At 44.0% G+C, this 18,810-nt stretch overlaps 1 protein-coding gene across 1 annotated transcript; it reads right to left on the bottom strand.

The window, feature by feature from the left end:
• Positions 1-1,994: 1,994 nt before the first annotated feature.
• Positions 1,995-10,408, bottom strand: LOC128898499 (Krueppel-like factor 15). Its single transcript, XM_054172838.1, is given in 6 exon segments — positions 1,995-2,081; positions 4,535-4,690; positions 5,570-5,742; positions 7,421-7,505; positions 7,685-8,409; positions 10,328-10,408. Coding segments are annotated over 5 exon segments (1,161 nt in total). The 5' UTR covers positions 8,345-8,409; positions 10,328-10,408.
• Positions 10,409-18,810: the final 8,402 nt, after the last annotated feature.

The raw sequence follows: 18,810 nt of genomic DNA on the forward strand, positions 1-18,810 counted from the left end.
TACATTCACATACAAAGCTGAGTGAGGTACATTTTCAGAAATAGAAAGATTTGGTTGCAAGTCCCATAAAAAAGATGGAGTGTTCCTTGGCCATTTTAATAGATTAAGAACTGGTATGCTTCTTGAGAACAGAAAAATGCAGGCATTTGGAGCTTGAGGTGTCTCAGCTTCCAGGGAGACCATGGTGACCACCAGAGCAAGATCCAGTAGCCTCTTCTGCATGATTCCATCTCAACCATTCTGTCTCTCTGGAGTAGCTCCATGCTGCAGTCACAGCCACCAGGCAAAAGACCTCATCAATTAGTTTGGTCTGGAAACCCATCCTGAGTGGGTTAAAAGGTTCCCTGGACGTATGCTGTAAACTCGAGATGACAGGAACTGAGAGACGTCAATGCCCAGGTAAACTAAAGGTAGAAAAATAAAACTGGCTCAACCAGAGGATACAATACTGCCTACAAATCAGGATCTGGTTTGAAGGTAGCCTGCAGACTCTTTTTTTTCCCCCCCTCTTTAAGTCTTCAACCCAGAAAAAGCCACCCCATTTGTCTGGACACATGCATAGTTCAAAGGGCACGGGAAGTAAAAGCATTTCTGAATGACCTCCTGTGAAATCCACATCAGTGAAACTGTAAAATAAATATGTGCAAGATTAGAAAGCTCACAAAACGTCCTCCTCCGGGACAGACCTTACTCTGTGTACCTTACCAGTACACATGTGCATACAGACATACCTCATTGAGAAGAAAAAACAGTACATATACCCTTTTATCAAACTCCTAGACATCATTTGATAGGCATTCATTACATCACCCTAAGAAACATTTAAATTACTACCTTAAAACGTGACCAAAGGGGTTTGTTTTGGTTTTCCTATACAACCCTCTACTTTCAGGTGCCTGCAATCCAGGTAAGTACAGTACATACAAGCCCCCCACCCTGGCCCCCCCAAGAGAAACTGCAGGTTTTCAGTGGGGCCAATATTCCTAGGTAACAATTTTCTTTTCTCCTCTCACAACTGCAGATTCTGTAAACCAGCTGGAAGCACCACGTGCATGTGACGCTCTGGGATAGCAACCAGAAACAAACATTAACAGTGTTGCTTTGAACAAAAACACCAAGAATCAACCCAACCCAACCAAGTAGGGGCCAGTTTACAGGTAACTTGGCAGGAGTTTATAGAGGACGTAAAATCAAGGTGCTTAAATTTACCTGACATTCAACACGAAACAGGGAACACCAAGATAAAACAAACCTCTCTTGGATGCTGTTGGGACTCTCAGCTGATCACTTACAGTGAGCACAGTTCTATTGCAGTTTTCGCTGGAAGAATTCAGCAAAGTATTTGGGATGCAGGAGCAAGGAAGGGGAGAAACTCAACATGAGCTACAAACTGATTCACAGCTAAGTTAACATTTAGAGTCTAGCTTTCTAGAACAAAGATCCCAGAGCATCTCATTTTCATGGCCTAGGACATCAATCTTGTTACATGTCACACTTATTCCAAATTTCTGCCAAAAACAGGGGACTGAAATCATTGTTTGTGTGTTGAAAACACTTGCACATTTTAGCTGTTAATTCCTCAGTGCCACTGGCTCCAGCAGGAGAGCAACAGGAGGAAAGTTTTTAACTGTCACAGGCAGGGTTATAAATTTGTAGTCATTAGCTGTAGAATACTTGCTTTCTGTGAAAAGAGTGAACCTCAGTTTGAAGTTTAATACAGTACTTCTCCCTGAAACAACACTGTACAGCAGTCTGCCTTGGTCTCTCCAACCAGGCAGGCAGACAGGGCATCTTACACAGGCACATCAAGTGGGATTTACACTTCTGAAGAAAACCATGCAGTTGCAACTGTCCTTAGCAAATTGCAAAAGAATGCAGCCATCATCTGGCACTCCTGTGTTCACCTTTTCCTTGGAGAAAGACCCAGGCAGTGATGTCACTCTGGCAAGACATGATTGCCCAAGTGGCTTTCAAGTAACTGTCCTTAGTGATGGTCACTCCAGATCCTGCAAGTTTATTGTGCTTCCAGTGAATTGAGAGTTATCAGAGCCTGCATCATCCTCAGTGGAATTGTGTGCTTCCTGTCAAAGCAAACAGAGCGCACACAGAGTTCAGTGCTTTCAACTCTAGACTCTTTAATGCTTATCAGTAAGATCCCCTTGATGTTTACCCAACACCAGAGAAATGCTTGGAATGGTTTAGCAGAAAGCCAAAGCCCTCCTAACTTTGGAGACCCACTCAGTGCTACTCCAGTTTTCCTTTGGAACGCTTTAGATGAGCCTCACTAATGGAGAGAAACAGAAAAATCACTGTTTGCTTTTCCTCTATTACCTCTCTACCATGACTGAGGAGTCAGGTATTTCTAGCTTTATCGCAGTTAAGTGCTCCTGCCAAATACAAAAGCTGTATTTGAAGCACCCTTAGAATAGCAGCACTGCAGAGTTTATCACCATCAAAATCCCATATGGTCATGTAAAGAATGTGGTTTATCTACATGTCAATCACTCATTGCTGCTCCTACTCACTAGCATGCACTTCTCCAGACAGGTAGATAAAGTGTTTATGCAAGAAGCTGTTTGAATGTAGAAAGCTCCACTGAACACCAATACAGAGGGACCAATGCAGAGGGACCTTGACCGACTGGACAGATGGGCAGAGTCCAATGGGATGGCATTTAATAAGTCCAAGTGCCGGGTGCTGCACTTTGGCCACGGCAACCCCATGCAGAGCTACAGGCTGGGGTCAGAGTGGCTGGAGAGCTGCCAAACAGAGAGGGACCTGGGGGTGCTGATTGACACCCACCTAAACATGAGCCAGCAGTGTGCCCAGGTGGCCAAGAGGGCCAATGGCATCCTGGCCTGTATTAGGAATAGTGTGGCCAGCAGGAGCAGGGAGGTCATTGTGCCCCTGTACTCTGCATTGGTTAGGCCACACCTTGAGTACTGTGTCCAGTTCTGGGCCCTTCAGTTTAGGAAGGACATCGAGACACTTGAACGCGTCCAGAGAAGGGCAACAAGGCTGGTGAGAGGCCTTGAGCACAAGCCCTATGAGGAGAGGCTGAGGGAGCTGGGATTGTTTAGCCTGGAGAAGAGAAGGATCAAAGGTGACCTCATTGCCCTCTACAACTACCTGAAAGGTGGTTGTCGACAGGAGGGGGTTGGTCTCTTCTCCCAGGCAACCAGCACCAGAACAAGGGGACACAGTCTCAAGCTGTGCCAGGGGAGGTTTAGACTCGAAGTGAGGAAAAAGTTCTTCACTGAGCAAGTCATTCGTCATTGGAATGGGCTGCCCAGGGAGGTGGTGGAGTCGCCATCCCTGGAGGTGTTCAAGGGGAGATTGGACGTGGCACTTCACAGTATCACAGTATCACAGTAACTAAGGTTGGAAGAGACCCCAAGGATCATCAAGTCCAACCTGTTCCAACAGACCTCACAACTAGATCATAGCACCAAGCGCCACGTCCAATCTCCCCTTGAACACCTCCAGGGACGGCGACTCCACCACCTCCCTGGGCAGCCCATTCCAATGACGAATGACTCGCTCAGTGAAGAACTTTTTCCTCACCTCGAGTCATGGTGCCATGGTCTAGTTGTGAGGTCTGTTGGGACAGGTTGGACTTGATGATCCTTGGGGTCTCTTCCAACCTTAGTTACTGTGATACTTAGTGATCAACAAGGACAAGTGGTGAATAGAATAGACCAGACCAGGTTGGAAAAAGACCTTTGAGAGAGAGTCCAACCTATCATCCAACACTATCTAATCAACTAAACCATGGCACCAAGTGCCCCATCCAGTCCCTCCCTAAACACTTCCAGTGATGGTGAGTCCGCCACCTCCCTGGGCAGCACATTCCAAAGGGCAATCACTCTTTCTATGAAGAACTTCTTCCTAACATCCAGCCTAAACCTCCCCTCACACAGCTTTGAGACTGTGTCCTCTTGTTTTGGTGCTGGCCGCCCAGGAGAAGAGACCAACCCCCACCTGGCTACAACCTCCCTTCAGGGAGTTGTAGAGAGCAATAAGGTCTCCCCTGAGCCTCCTCTTCTGCAGGCTAAGCAACCCCAGCTCCCTCAGCCTCTCCTCACAGGGCTTGTGCTCCAAACCCCTCCCCAGCTTTGTTGCCCTTCTCTGGACATGTTCAAGCAACTCAACGTCTTGATACTGTGATCTTTCCTAAGGCTGCAGAAGTGAGCAGGCTTTTTAGTCTAACCATGTCCATATAGACGCAGCTCTGAGATCCTGGCTTGATTCTACTTCCCACTTCCCATCCTTCCTGTAGCCGGTTATGTATTGTTCTGATTCTCTTTCTTGACCGACTTACTATCTGCAGGAGGGGATGAGGAAAACAAGGCCAAGACACTCAGTAATAAATGAGTAATGCATGGTTATTCATTACTCTCTAACAGGAAGAAAAAACAAGCACATGCCAAAGCTGATAACACACAAGAGATCTGGCAGTGCAGCTCTCTGCAAGTGAACTCAAACTCCCAAAGGAAAGCAAGGTGTTTTCATTAGGCAGAACGTCAGTGTTCACAGTAAAGTCTTCATTTCCAAAGCAGTAAAAGCCAACATCTGTGCCATGCCATACCTGAAGTATGTGAACAGGTAAATCCACTGGAAGCTGAGAGTGTGATGAGGAGGACCGAGAGCTCAGCTGGAAAGGCAAATCTCCCTCTCCTGGGGAATCATCCTGTGAATGCAGAAGTGTGATGCAATTACAAGACCCACAAACACTTCAGCACAATCTGGCAAATTCCACTTTGCTTCACAATCTTAAGAAAATCTGATAAAGCTACTGCACTGTACTAATCATCATAGAATCAATAAGGTCGGAAAAGACCTCAAAGATCATCAAGTCCAACCTGTCACCCAACACCTCATCAGTACTAAACTATGGCTTCAAGTGCCACGTCCAGTCCTTTTTTGAACATCTCCAGGGACGGTGACTCCACCACCTCCCTGGGCAGCACAAAGGTATGTGGAAAGCTAACTACCACTTTAATCTGAACTACGCCCAGTGTACAACTTGTTATTTGATCATCGTCAACTTGGAAAATTGGAAAGACCTGCAAAGGCAGGAATGGTTCATCCTCCAATAAACCTAACATCCAGAAACAGGCAACAAGTCTCATCATGTCATGTGAAGCTGATACTTAACATGAAAGCTACAAAACATTTACACCCATCAGAAAACTAGACAAGGGGAGGACTCTGCCCATAGTTTGTGCCACACCATACCCCATTAGGAATAAAGAAGAAGGAACTTACCCTTTCTGTGAGTACTATACAGTTACACACCTGGCCAAAAACATAACACCTGCCATGCTCCACTCATCAGCCCACACGGATTTATAGGTGATTTTAGAAAAACAATAAATGAATTTAAGCCTTATTCCAACAGTTTTGAGAAATCAGAGTTTAGGCTGAAACTTCATTTTGCAGCTCATCTTTTCAGGTCAGTCTTATTGACCTCGCAAATAAGAGAGGTGGAGTAATGCAAGAATTCTGTTTATGGAGCTGAGTGTGTGTAACAGAGAAGATGAGTTTGGTTTTTCTCCTCAGCTCTTACCTGAAGAAGCTGAATTTGCACATACTGGGCTCCAGTGGCAGGGTCCCTTATTGTCAGCCCTCCATTTGGCACAACTACGTTGCCACCAAGTCGACTGCCAGGAGCAGATGATGAAAAGGTGGTAGGGCTTACTTTACCACCCTTGCTTTTTCTCTGACCAGAGCCAGATGCCCCTAAAAGAGAATCAGTTTAATACTTAGGTGGTCAGAAGCAATTTGCAAAGTTTCCCACTAATATTTTTCAATTTTATGGAGCTATTCACACAGGAAAAGCCTGGGAACAGTGCAATATAATTAAGCACCACCTGGTAACTGCCTAAAGGCCCGACAGCAATCAGCTGATGAACTTCAACTGCTGACTGAGCATCTTTTTATAGGAATGTCATTAAAACCGCTTCACAAACTGCTTAGCTTAGGGCTCACCCCTGTGGTAGCACAGGAAGAGCAGCATATATGTGGAGTTACAGAAAGGAACGAGAATTGCATTTTCTAGTTTTAATTTTGTAACCCATTTCCTGAGAAGTCAGGTACATCCTTCTCCTAAACTGTGAGATGAGCATAGTGATGCTCATCTAGTTCCAGAAAGGTTTCAAGGACTGTTAGAACAGGCTACAGAAGTGCAACTATCACAGCCTTAACTTGAAAACAAAAACATAAACAAAATATATGTAACCATACAATCTTGTCACAGCTGTTTCAGGTCTGGGGTTTTGGTTTTTTTGTTTGTTTGGGTTTTGGGGTTTTTTTTTTTACATCTACAGCACATAAAAGGGTTAGATAACTTGTTTGTAAGCACTGAACTTTCCTCTAGAGTGTTCAGTCAACATAGTAAAGCCAATCAGAAACACAAGACTGTACAGACCACTTTGAGAAGCATAAATTAGCATTAAGGCCACAGGTGGTGAAAAGCAGACTACTAAGAGCCTTGAGTAGGGACAGAAAAGGGAATTTTCCAAGGTCATTTTAGGAGATGTGCAGATTAAGTGCAACTGTCTTTTTAAACTAACATCAAAGACCTGATTGATGATGTGTGCATGTTTGGCAACACAAGCATACTCAAAACTGTGATGATTTACCAAACCAGACAATTTATGCAGGTATGCCTTTCACAGAAACGAGACAGCTTGATTTTCAGAGGCAGAAAGCCCACAATATAGCAAAGAAGAACTAATACACATAGATTTTTTATTCCACCCCAGTCCCAAGAGTAGACACAACTCAAATGCCTGAGTTATGCAAGTCTAGTGAGCCACGGACATTTGATCCAAAGTAACTGTGGAATTCACATCAGAGAGCTTTGGGTCAAGGTATAGGTGTTAGGACACATCTCAAATCATGACCTAAAACTCACCCTGCACAAAAACTCATCATAAAGCTACAAACTAAGAAGCTTGAGTGTTTCTAGGTAACTATGACATAAACTTAACACTGTTACCAAATGAAACAAAGCAGAACCAGCCCAGCTGATGTTTCGTCTGTACTGAGTGAAAGAGAAAACCACTAAGTAAGCTCAAAGGCACAAACAATAAAACCAAAGTGACCTTTTGTTTCCTGTTTGCTTTGTTTTTTTTCATAAGAGAATAAAAAGCAGAGGAAGAGATGGAGGGACAGAGTCTTGTTAAGAATCATGAAATGGATGTTGCTGATTTCTTTGTAAACTTACTGGGAATTTGATACTCCACAGAACATGTTTATCCCAAGTAACAGATGGTACACCACATGCATAATTACTTTAACTAGCAATAAACTGGATGGAACATTTAAGAATGTACTTGGATACCGGCTCCCATTTCACTGTCAACCCCCCAAATAATTGTATTGAGTCAATCAAACAAAATGAATGGCTTCTCACCTGTGCTGCTCCCATTCCCTTTTTGTTTCCTTTTCTTGGCTAGCTGAATGGCTCTGTAATCTGTTCTCCCAGACCCACTGCTCTCCTGGTACATCAAAAACAGCCAAAAGATGCAAAGTGTTTTGAATGCAAGAACAAACCAAGACAATGAACACAGACCAACGAGTTCTTGGTTGCAGTTATCTTTTACACTGCAAACACAGAATTCTAGTTTCTCATGCTCTTCTGATGAGTTTCGGGAAAGTTCCGGTATGTACTTAATACCTGGAGTTCAACACAAAACACAAAGAGTTGAATATGAAGCATAACTGGTATCCCATTCTCCAGGGTCATTCCTCCATTTGAAGCTTGGCCACCTTCCGTTGAGCTGCTCAGCTGTTCATTTTTACTCTCTTTTAAACTAGTGCTGGGTAACATATGGTCTTTTTGCTGTAGCGAAGCAACAGAAATTTGGCTGCAAGCTCTCAAGTCCTTGGTCTCACTTTTAGGTCTGTCTTTGAGCTCCAGCTCCATGTTCTCCTCCAGAAATTCCTCAATTTCCTCAAGCGTGGGCTGAAATGGTCCTGAGTCTTCCATATCCACAGCAAACTCAGGCAACCTAAAGTACTCCTCTTTCACTACTGGCTGGAGTCTCCTTTTGTCCCACCATGATGCAGTGGTGCTCCCCAAAGAAGCCTAGGACAGTAAGTAGTCTAAGATACTGTCCTGGCTTTCTGCACTAGACGTGCTTCCATAGCTGGAGCTGAGAATCTGGGAGTCAGGGCTAGAACAAGAACAAAAGCTGGAGGAGTCGCTGTCATCTTCTGACAGCGGGGAGGGCAGCATTTGGTAGGACCTCACCCCTGCCGTCATGTCCCCAAAGTATCCAAGAGAAGATCTTGTAGATGAAAAGGATTCATCAGTAGGCAGCAAGTGATCCACCATTCCTGAGCGATCTCTTACGGATATCCCAAGAGCATATACCAGGCGGTGAAAGTTCAGGTGAGAGCCTGAGTGTAGGAAAACAAAAACAGCAACAGTCAGAACTTGGTTTAATCATTTATCTCCACGAACCAAAGCTTGTAAAGGCCTCTTGCTCACCAGAAAATCCAAAGCATCCAGTCTCCCTGAGTACACATGCTGCTACACGCTTTGATATGTCTGTACCACCCCCTGAGGACTGGCAGGGCCAAAGTGTTTTGCAGGATTGCACCACAGATTTGCAAAAGAATTCTTTCAGAAATCATTTCCCAACTGTGTGCATTCTAGATTTACAGCTCCCTTCCAGAATATTACTGGCAAGAGAAAAATAAATTATGTGCTTTCACCTAAGAGTGAAAACTAGAGCCAAAGGAGGAAACTGTGAGAAAAAAAACAAAGGGTTGACATTTTTACCATTAAAAAAATAATAATAATGAAAAGTATATTGCTCATGGCCATAAAATGCAAATCCTTTCCTTATCTTGTAGCTTTCCACCAACCTTATTTTTAATTCCTCAGTTCCACAAATACAGGCTAATCAGCATAATGAAAGGATCAATCTGTCAGGAGCCAAAAATATTTACTGTGCTTCAGCATTTACTAGGTGGATTTTCCCCTCCAGATGTAATGAATCAGTGTGCCAACATCATCCTCACCTGCCTTTAATGAGGCTGGCACTGCACTGAGCTAATTACCATGTCCTGGCAAGCCATCTGGTGGCTGGTTTCACCTCATCACTCCACATTTCCCCCTCTCTGGGTAGGGAGGTTGAGGGGATCTGACCTTCGTGCCAGTTGCTAAACTGGCAGGGCTTATACAGCTCCTCTCCCATATCTCAATTCACTGTGACCCACGGTGGGCAGCCACACTTCCAATTTCCCCACTGTGCTGAGGCAGCAAGCGGGCAGCATCCCGCAAAGCCCCCACTGCAAACCCACAAGGGCAAAATCCATCCTCCCTAGCACAGCCCAGCGACAGCAACACTGACAGCTTGCTGACAGTGGTAACCGTCCTGTGCTTCACCAATTAAGCCAAGCAAACTTCCTAGAAAGGTTTCTGGAGAGGGGAAGGCAGGAAGGGCACTTGTGTATTTGTTTCCTTGAAAAAATGAATCAACAAATTGCTTGCAGAGGGAGACCTCCTCAGAGAGCAAATGCAGAGACTCCCAGGCAGAGCAAACACTGGCCCGCAGTCATTCACTCAAGGTGACTGATTGGGAACAGAGCTGTGTATGTGCATAATAAAACAACTCTTCCTGTGGAAGGTATGTGGACTGCAGAGATAGAAGTCATTTGATCAGCCTGTGAGGTTGTGAGTGTGTGAATTAGCAGGCATGTGACCCAGCGTAAAGGAAATGCCAGTCAATCTTGTTACACGCTGTCATTTTCCACAGGCTCTGCCGCTGCACTTTGGAGGCTTTGCTCACCCCACCACAAGTACAACAAGGTTTCCAAGGGTGCAAAGCCTTCGCTCGTTTGGTTTCCTCGCGGTGTTTTTTGGATGTTGTTGACGGTTTGATTTATTTTTTTAAATATATAATTATTTTTAATCGGTTTCCTGCTCCCTCCATTCTCTTTTAGAAGGTTTGGGGTGCCCCAGCACACACCACCACCACCCCGGCGTAGTCCCCTTGTCGCAATGACCGGGAGTAACCCGCGCCCCCCGCCCCGGCTGTCACACCATGGCACAGCACGGCTCCAACCCGAAAACAGTACCCCCCCAGCCCTGGCCGCAGCCTGGCAGCCCCCTGCTGCACCACGGGGTAGAGGATTTAACCTTCCACCCCACCGTGACGGGGCAGTAGCGGCACAAACACCACCGCCACCTTGCCCCCATCTCTCCCCCGCGTCCCGGGCTGCTGGTGCTGCGGCAACGGCTGGGGGCCTGGGGGCTCCGCTGGTGGAACGAAGCCCCGCGCAAACCTCCGCGCCTCTCGCACACCCTTACCTGAACTCCTCTGCAAGCCGAGGACAGGAGGGTAAATACCCAGAACGATCAGAAGAACGCAAAAACAACAATGAAAACTTGGGGGGGGGGGGGGGGGGGGACGTGGGGGGGGGTGGTGAAACCAGCAGCAAAACCAAACCACGAGAACGAGATTAAAAAGCAAAAAAATAAAAAAATCTGGAAATATATCAATACGTACAGATAGAGATAAAAAGACAACAAAAAGAGGAAAAAGAAAAATGGGGCAAACAAAAAACCCCAACAAACGATAAAAATGCAAAACGTAGAACACAACGAAGCGACGAAGCCCCCTACGACAGACACCAAGCGCCAGAGACGAGGCGAGAAGGACCGGGCAAGGTCGGGCAGCGCAGGGCAGCGCGGAGCGGACGGAGCAGCGGCGAGCGGGCGCAGCTCCCCCGGGAGGCGGGTGCGCGGCTGCGGAGCGCGGCCCCGTTCCCGTAGTACTATATCCCCCTCACATGACGGGCGCCCGGCGACGGCGGGGGAGGCCGGGGAGAGGCTCGACCGCGTTCGCCCTCCCCATTGGCCGCGCCGAGCCGGGGGCCGGCCTGCCGCCGGCCTCAATGGGAACCGCGGCACCGCCCGGCTCCGCACGGCCCGGCCGCACCACAGCAAGAAATAAAGAGAAACAACTTCTCTAATGCCACCAAATGGAAAAGTGCTCCTGTTTGAACGATGTGACAGTCTTTTCCATTTGTCTTATAAAAATAGCCAAGAAAGCCTTGTGAAAATATAGTACATCTTTTTAAAGACAGCAAGAGAAATTAATTTAACAATTAGATACCCATCAAAACCCACTGCTCCAGTTATCCAGTAAGATTAATGTCATTAGCTTTTTCTGGGGGAGAAAGGGTGAGCTTCTGAAACAGAATTATTATTTGCCAGAACTATTATTTGTAAAGCAATCTTTCTGGGCCATTAAGAAAATCAGTAATTTTAATAGTGGGGAAACCTGTTATTTCAAACAAAGAAGGTCAGAGGAGAAAAGTGAGAAGGTGAGAAGAATTACTACACTACTCAAAAGATTTGGGATTTTTAATCCTGTCTCTAATGGTGCTAAGCCATCAATCAAAAAATCTTGAAAAATGAAAATCCCTTCCAATCCAATATCCAAAAATATTGAATGGGGCTTAGCCAAAAAGAAAAGTCTCATTTGATTCCTTTGAACATTTGTAGTATTTCTTATCAGAGAGGAATATTTCTAAACCAGAAGTCATTCTGGGGGGAGGGGAAATAAATATATTTTACTAACCTAAATACCTGGTTTATACATTCCAAAACCTCTTTTCAACATTTTTAATTTGAATGTTTAGAAGAAATTTTGTCCAAATGTTTTTGCCACAAAACTTCTGACAAAATCTGAAATTCCTGTGACATCTAAAATTTCAACTGATAACATAAATTAAACTTTAACATCTAACTGCTTGAAGCTTCCCCTGATTAAAAAGTATTGTTCCTCAAGAAGCACTGATGCATACAACATGGAAGGACAGAGCTGTGAAGTTCTTTAGTAGAAAGAGAAAGGAGAAAAAAACTTTGAAAGGAACCCTTTTCTTTCACACAGGAAAGCTAAGAGCATCTGGATAGCTTGCATTCAAGAAAGCCTGCACCAGGAAGAGCTGCTTCAGAAGTTGTTGGTACAGAAGCAGATCTGCCTCTTGGTGCCACTACTGTCCATGCTACATTGCACGATTAAGGGAAACATTCCCTCTATGTCATGCAACCAGCACTACATGGAGTAAACAGCTAGCACTGATCCCACAATTACCTCATCTGGGGATATCCAACTACCCAGAAGTCCTGGAAGACAGCATGAACTACTCAGAAGCATTAACTGAGGAGGAGGCTTGTGTCCAAGAGGCACCACCATATAATGAGTAATCAGAAGATGAATGGTATTATGCTTTGCTTACTGATGGATTCTGTTGTGTGGTAGAAAACTACTTTAAGTGGAAAGCTGTGTGGAGCCCTACACAAGTGACTGAAGCTGCTGAAGGAGACAGCAAGTCAAATGAGTTGGCAAAAATAAAAGCCATCCAAATAGCCCTAGATTGCTGAATAAAGGTCCAGAATCCAACTTCTGTACTGACTCCTGGATGGTGTCAAGTGCTCTATAGGGGTAGTTACAGCAATGAAAACAGAGGGGCAAACCCATCTGTGCTGCTGCTGCATTGTGGGAGCACAATGTTGCCTAAACAAGGTTCTAAAGGTATGTCATATAGATGCTCACATGTCCAACAGCCAGGCCACTGAAGAACATTGAACCAATCAGACAGATAAGGCTGTCAGAACTCAAGCAGCTGAAGATTTCACCCATCTTTCTCTCACAAGAATACAGACGTCAAAAACAAGATGCCCCATACCTATCTGTGCTTAAAGGTGTTTAAGCAGCTCAAAAAACACCACCCATAAAAATCAAAAACTTGTAAGTATATGTAACGGAAACCATTATGACACACAAAACAAAGTGAAAGCTGTCTTAATCTAAACACAAAATTTAGGGAAAGCTGAACAGTATAATATACATCCTCTGAGCATCTCAGGTACTGAAATGGATGAATCACAGTCACAAAATAAAAAGCCCTCCAACAAAAGTATCACTGAAATTGTTCCTGGGCAGGTATCTTACCAAATGCACACACTCCATTACAAGGAAGAGTAGTACAGCAATCACTCCTTTCCCTTATGAGCCAAGTGTTATTAGTTAACACCTGCAAGTCTGGGACATACTTCTCTATCTAATGAGCATCAGAGAAAGCATTCATTCAGCCTCAGCTATTCCCTTGTGATTGCTAGCATTCACCATTTAGGCCAGGGCACCATTTCCAAACCAAACAAAAGCCAAAGAATTCATTGTTAGAGGATATAATGTAGCAGAACACGTTACAGCTGCAATGGAAATGAAAGAACATGAAAAAACCATTAGGATCAAATCACAAACCATCTCAGAGAAGCACAAAATATCTCCAAAGACTCACAGAGTTATACTTTTCCCTGCTTTTAAGAAAGCTTCAGGTCATCTACTAACTAAATGCAAGTGCCCATATAGGTATTTGGGCACACAGCTAAATGCTCTAAAGCACAACCAAGTACCTAGATACCCAACTAGAGGGACATCTTCCTTCCTCCCACTGCAACCAAAATCTTTTGGCCTCAGTAAATTGAGAGCAAAAGTTAAGAACAATTTATTATAGTTGATCCCTTTCCATTTAGGAGTTGGTGCAACATACTGAATCTTTAGACTAATGGTTTTAATTAAAATTACCTACCTCAGGCAAATGCAAAAGTTTCATAGACTTTGAACCAGAAACTTCAGTGGCACCTATCAAAAGCTTTGTTAAAATGTTGTTGTATCAAGTAAATCACTTTCCCAAACATTTCATTACAGCACAGGGAACATCAAGACTCAGACTTTTTCTGAGCAGCTTGTTCCAGTGCTCTGTCACCCTCACTGTAAAGAAGTTTCTCCTCATGTTGAGGTGAAACCTTCTATGTTCAAGCTTGTACCTGTTGTTTCTTGTCTTACTAGTGTGCAACACAGAAAAGAGCTTGGCCTCCTCCACTTGACACCCACCCCTCAGGTATATACATTGATGAGATCACCTCTCAGTCTTCTCAACACTAAACAGCCCCAGGTCTTACAGTCTGTCTTCATAGGGGAGATATTCAAGTTCCCTAACCATCCTCATAGCTGTCCATTGGATTCTCTCTAGCAAGTCTCTGTCTCTCTTAATTGGGGAGCCCAAAACTGGATGCAGTATTCCAGGTGTGGGCTCACCAGAGTAGAGGAGGAGAAGAATCTCCATAGACCTGCTGGATACACTTTCCTTGATGCACCCCAGGATACCATTAGTCCTCTTGGCCACAAAGGCACATTGCTGTCCCATGAAGAACTTGCTGACCACTAGGACTCCAAGGTCTTTCTCCATGGAGCTGCTTTCCAGCAGGGCAGCCCCTAACCTGTACTGGTGCATGTTGTTATTCCTCCCCACATGCAGGACCCTGCACTTGGCCTTACATAACTTCATGAGGTTTGTCTGCATCCAGGTCTACAGCCTGTCCAGGTCACATTGGATGGCAGCACAGCCTGATGGCATGTCAGCCACTCCCCTCAGTTTTGTATCATCGGTGAACTTGCTGAGGGTACTGTCAATCCTCAGATACAGAAACATTCTAAGATATCTTGCATTTGGCACACAAATCCTAGATGTTAATTTTCTTCATTTCAGAAGAACTGACCTGTTGTACCATTGCAATGCTTTTGAATGTGAGATTGCTGGAGATACTTTGACAACATACAAGTATCTGCAGCAGTCCAACAGCAGTACTCCCCTCAGTACTTTGTGGTACCAGACAGGTGTCATCTGACATAAAAAGAACAGGCTGTATAACATCAGTTAAATTAAAAGCTCAGTTTAGTTTGATTCCCCTTGCTGTGCACTGAAGTCTTTTAACTTCTGTTTGTTGCTTCATAGCTATTATAATAAAATTACTATTCAAGTCATCAATTTCTTTGTGTCCAGGGTACCAAAACTAGCAAAAAGTTACAGTCTGAAAGTCTTCCAGTGAATTATCTGTCAGCAATTAAAAATTTCATCAGTTCTGGTTGGAAGGATTTCCATCATTTTGACAATCAATAAAAACCAGTAACAATTAAAACAGCATTGTGAAGAAGGAAGTCTTTGTACACCAGTCAAGAAGGGGACATACCAAGCCATTGCCACAATGGAAGTCAAGTTTAACACTGCATTTTCTCCTCTGGAATTGCTATGGCAAGCGATGGAACTCTTAAGCAGCCTCTAGTGCTGGAAAGGGCTTATGCTGAGGGCCCCTTGAGAATGAACTCCCATCAGCCCTAACTCAATTTATACTCCCATTCATTCATTTTCATAAAAAGAAAACATCAGAATAGATATTACTTTGGCCAGAGCCTTTTCTGAGGTATACAATCAATTGCTTAATTTAGGAGGGTGCTTCTGCTTTATAATAAAAGTGATTTTAGTCTTTTCACTTCAAATAATACATAAAATAATGTTCAAAGCCTGGAAACAGAGACAGCAGAAAAGTTATGGAAAGTCTCTCCACATCAATACTCCTTCCTTTTTCAGTGATTGCAACAGAACTAGAAACAAGACTTCACTTCCATCAACTCTTCCCTGTCCTGGTTTCACCAGGACAGAACCCTAGGCCAGCCATGGGCTGCAGGCTGTTAGTTTTAAGTCATTCAGGGCAGCTGACCTGAACTGGCTCAGAGGTGCATGCAAGGCCATAAATGTCACACTTGTTATACAGAGAGAAGTTTGCTGACAAGGGGACCTCAGGTTCGGGCTCCTGCTCCTGAGGCCTGCTTCCCTGTTTATTGTGACCACTGCATGCTCCAGGCTGAGTATAGCTTTGTGTACTTTATATCGGTATTAGCTTGGCTGTTTCATTCAAATGGTTTTAACTTAAACACATGGGTCTTCTCTCCTTTTCCCACTCCCTGTTCTTGGCTGGGGAAGGGTCACTGGGTGATAGAGCAACTGCTGTAGTTCAGTCCCAGATAAAGGCTCAGGGTAGACAGTGACCCACAACCATTTCTCCAAACATTCTTTAAAGCCACCCATCAGTGTAAGACACTGATTTCTCCATCTGCCTCAGCCTTGCTGCAAAATACTGTCAGCTGCTGGCACATTTGGAATGGAATCCCACAGTATAGACATCCACCATTTGTTTAAATACAAATGGAACAGATGGTTAAATATGACAGTTTGGGTTATGCTGGCAGATATATTTGGGTATATTAGCAGCTCACAGTTTACAGGTGTCATACACACATGTACATACTATTACTGAACTTGGGGATTGAAATATTTCTACTTTTACCTCTGATTTTCCCAGTATCATATTTAAGGTATTTGAAATTATGTATCAGGCAAACACATCATAGTCATCTTCATCAGAAATAGCCTGCAAACCTGTTATGCAAATTTATAGCAAAACCTATTTTGTCCCAACTCTTAAGCTTCAGAAACATCCACAAGGCCACGAGGATGATCAGAGGGCTGGAGCACCTCTCCTGTGAGGACAGACTGAAGGAGTTGGGGCTGTTCAGTCTGGAGAAGAGAAGGCTCTGAGGTGACCTAATTGTGGCCTTCCAGTATCTGAAGGGGGCCTATAAGAAGGCTGGGGAGGGACTTCTCAGCATATCAGGTAGTGATAGGACTAGGGGGAATGGAATGAAGCTGGAGGTGAGGAGATTCAGACTGGATGCGAGGAGGAAGGTCTTCACTGTGAGAGTGGTGAAACCCTGGAATGGGTTGTCCAGGGAGGTGGTGGAGGCCCCATCCCTGGAGAAGTTTAAGACCAGGCTGGATGAGGCTCTGGCCAGCCTGATCTAGTGTGGGGTGTCCCTGCCCATGGCAGGTGGGTTGGAACTAGATGATCCTTGTGGTCCCTTTCAACCCTGACTGACACTATGATACTTCTCAAAGATTCACAAACTAATATTTGCCTTTTTTAAATACAAGTACTTAAATACCTAACAGGAAATTGCTATTAGAAGTAACCTAAAAAGAATTTCAATTAAATGGATATTCTGAAAGTGATGCCAAAATACATTTTGGTCATTGCTGGGTTACCAAAAAAACAAAAAAAGTAGTAAAAGAGAAAACTGTTACACAATTACAACCATTTGCTGTAGGTTTAACTAAGCATTACATTTTGAGACTGCAGGAGAAAAAAAAAAATGTCACTGGCTTCTGAACAGAGAGAAAAGACTAAGAAGTAGTTATGTAGTTAGTCTTTTCATAAGAATTAACAAAGGTGACAAGACAGAACCTGCACTTTGCAAGCATCTTTCCTCCTTACTCTTGAAGTCATTTAGAAGTCAGAATGAGCATAAGTATTTAACTCAGAAACATAGTAGAAAGGAAGAGCTGAAGTTCATCTGCATATGCTCAGGCACTTCACTCTTGACCATGGTATACAGTTTGAAACCTACTGGATTTGGTATGGCATAAATTCTACTAATTATGCCTTCCCCTTAAATGAGCTGACAGCACACCTGGCAGCCACTTGCTGGAACAAGATTTGCACAAATTGCAGCAGCACCTGACTCCTAGTGCACAGGCTGGAATTCAGCTAAAATTGCTTGCTAGTGAAGAGCAGCTTCATCCCAGTAGTTACAGGTGCTACTGACTGGCCTGGTGATGAAAGCATTCTTGTAGGAAAAAAACCACACACAGCATCTGAACCTGGCTTTTCCAATTCAATAGCTGTTTGCATAAAAAGGAGCAGAGCACACACAGGAGGATTGCCACTTAAAATGAGATGCTCTATTCAGATTCCCTTCCTGGTGTGAACATGTTCAAGACTCACCAATGAAGCTGTAGAGAAACAGATGTCCAGTTCAACACGCAACATTTTATACCACCTCTGGATCTCCACTTTGAGATCAGCAACAGGCAAGAGTTCAGTTTGAAAAACAAAAAGGTCTTCTGAAAAACAGACTCAAATCCATACGACAAAAAGACCATTGCTGCCTTGCCACAGTAGAGTTAATACAAACCACTAGCATATCTCATTTGGAAAGAGAAAACACCTTAGTTACTGTTCAGCTAATTAACCCATGCTACTGACAGCATTCAGAATTAAGTTTCTGCAGCAATATTGCAAATACTCACTTCCTATTTTTCTACAGCAACACAAGAGGTCATCATAGCACCTTGCTGAAATATCCTTCTGTGCCCTGAACCACTGTACATTTTACCCATTTCTTAACACATTGTAACTGCAAAATAGGTGCCTCTAACTTCCTCTACTTTTGCTGAACAAGCCCTCTCATGAGCAGTTCCTTCACAGAACATCACAGGCAGAAAGCTAACTGAAGTCCATACAATTCTGATAGAAGTCAGCGACTAAACAAATTCAGTTCGCCCTACAAACACGGCACATGTATCAAATATGTATTCTATGTATAAAGAAAAAGGCATTAACAAGTAAATTGAAGGTGCTGTGGCGCCCTCTGCAGTCAACGCGCAAGTGCTGCAAGTCTTACATTCGTCTGTTTCCAGCAAGTAAGACACAAACATTTTAATTCTTTATATGAATACTCTGCCTATTAAAGGATGTGGAAATATATGTTTCACTGCTGTCAGGGCAGAATCTTTGATCACACCTTCTGGCATTTAGTGTCTTGGACTTGACAGAAACTTGACATGCACCATCTGAGAATTTTTTCCAGGTTCCTTCTAACAGCCAAAATAAAGTCCATTTTTTCAAAGTTACATTTATCAATCTACCAATGACAGAGAAGTATGTATTAGTTCAGGCATTGCACTATTTTATTTAACACAACTTATAACTTCAATTGGGTGCCTTCCTGAGATTTTTACAGCACTGTGGTGCATTAACCCCGGTTGGACACCAGTTACCCACCAAAGCCACTCCATTACATCCCCCTCAACTGGGCACAGAGG

This window comes from Dryobates pubescens, chromosome 1 (assembly GCF_014839835.1).
Source record: "Dryobates pubescens isolate bDryPub1 chromosome 1, bDryPub1.pri, whole genome shotgun sequence".
Lineage (NCBI taxonomy): Eukaryota > Metazoa > Chordata > Aves > Piciformes > Picidae > Dryobates > Dryobates pubescens.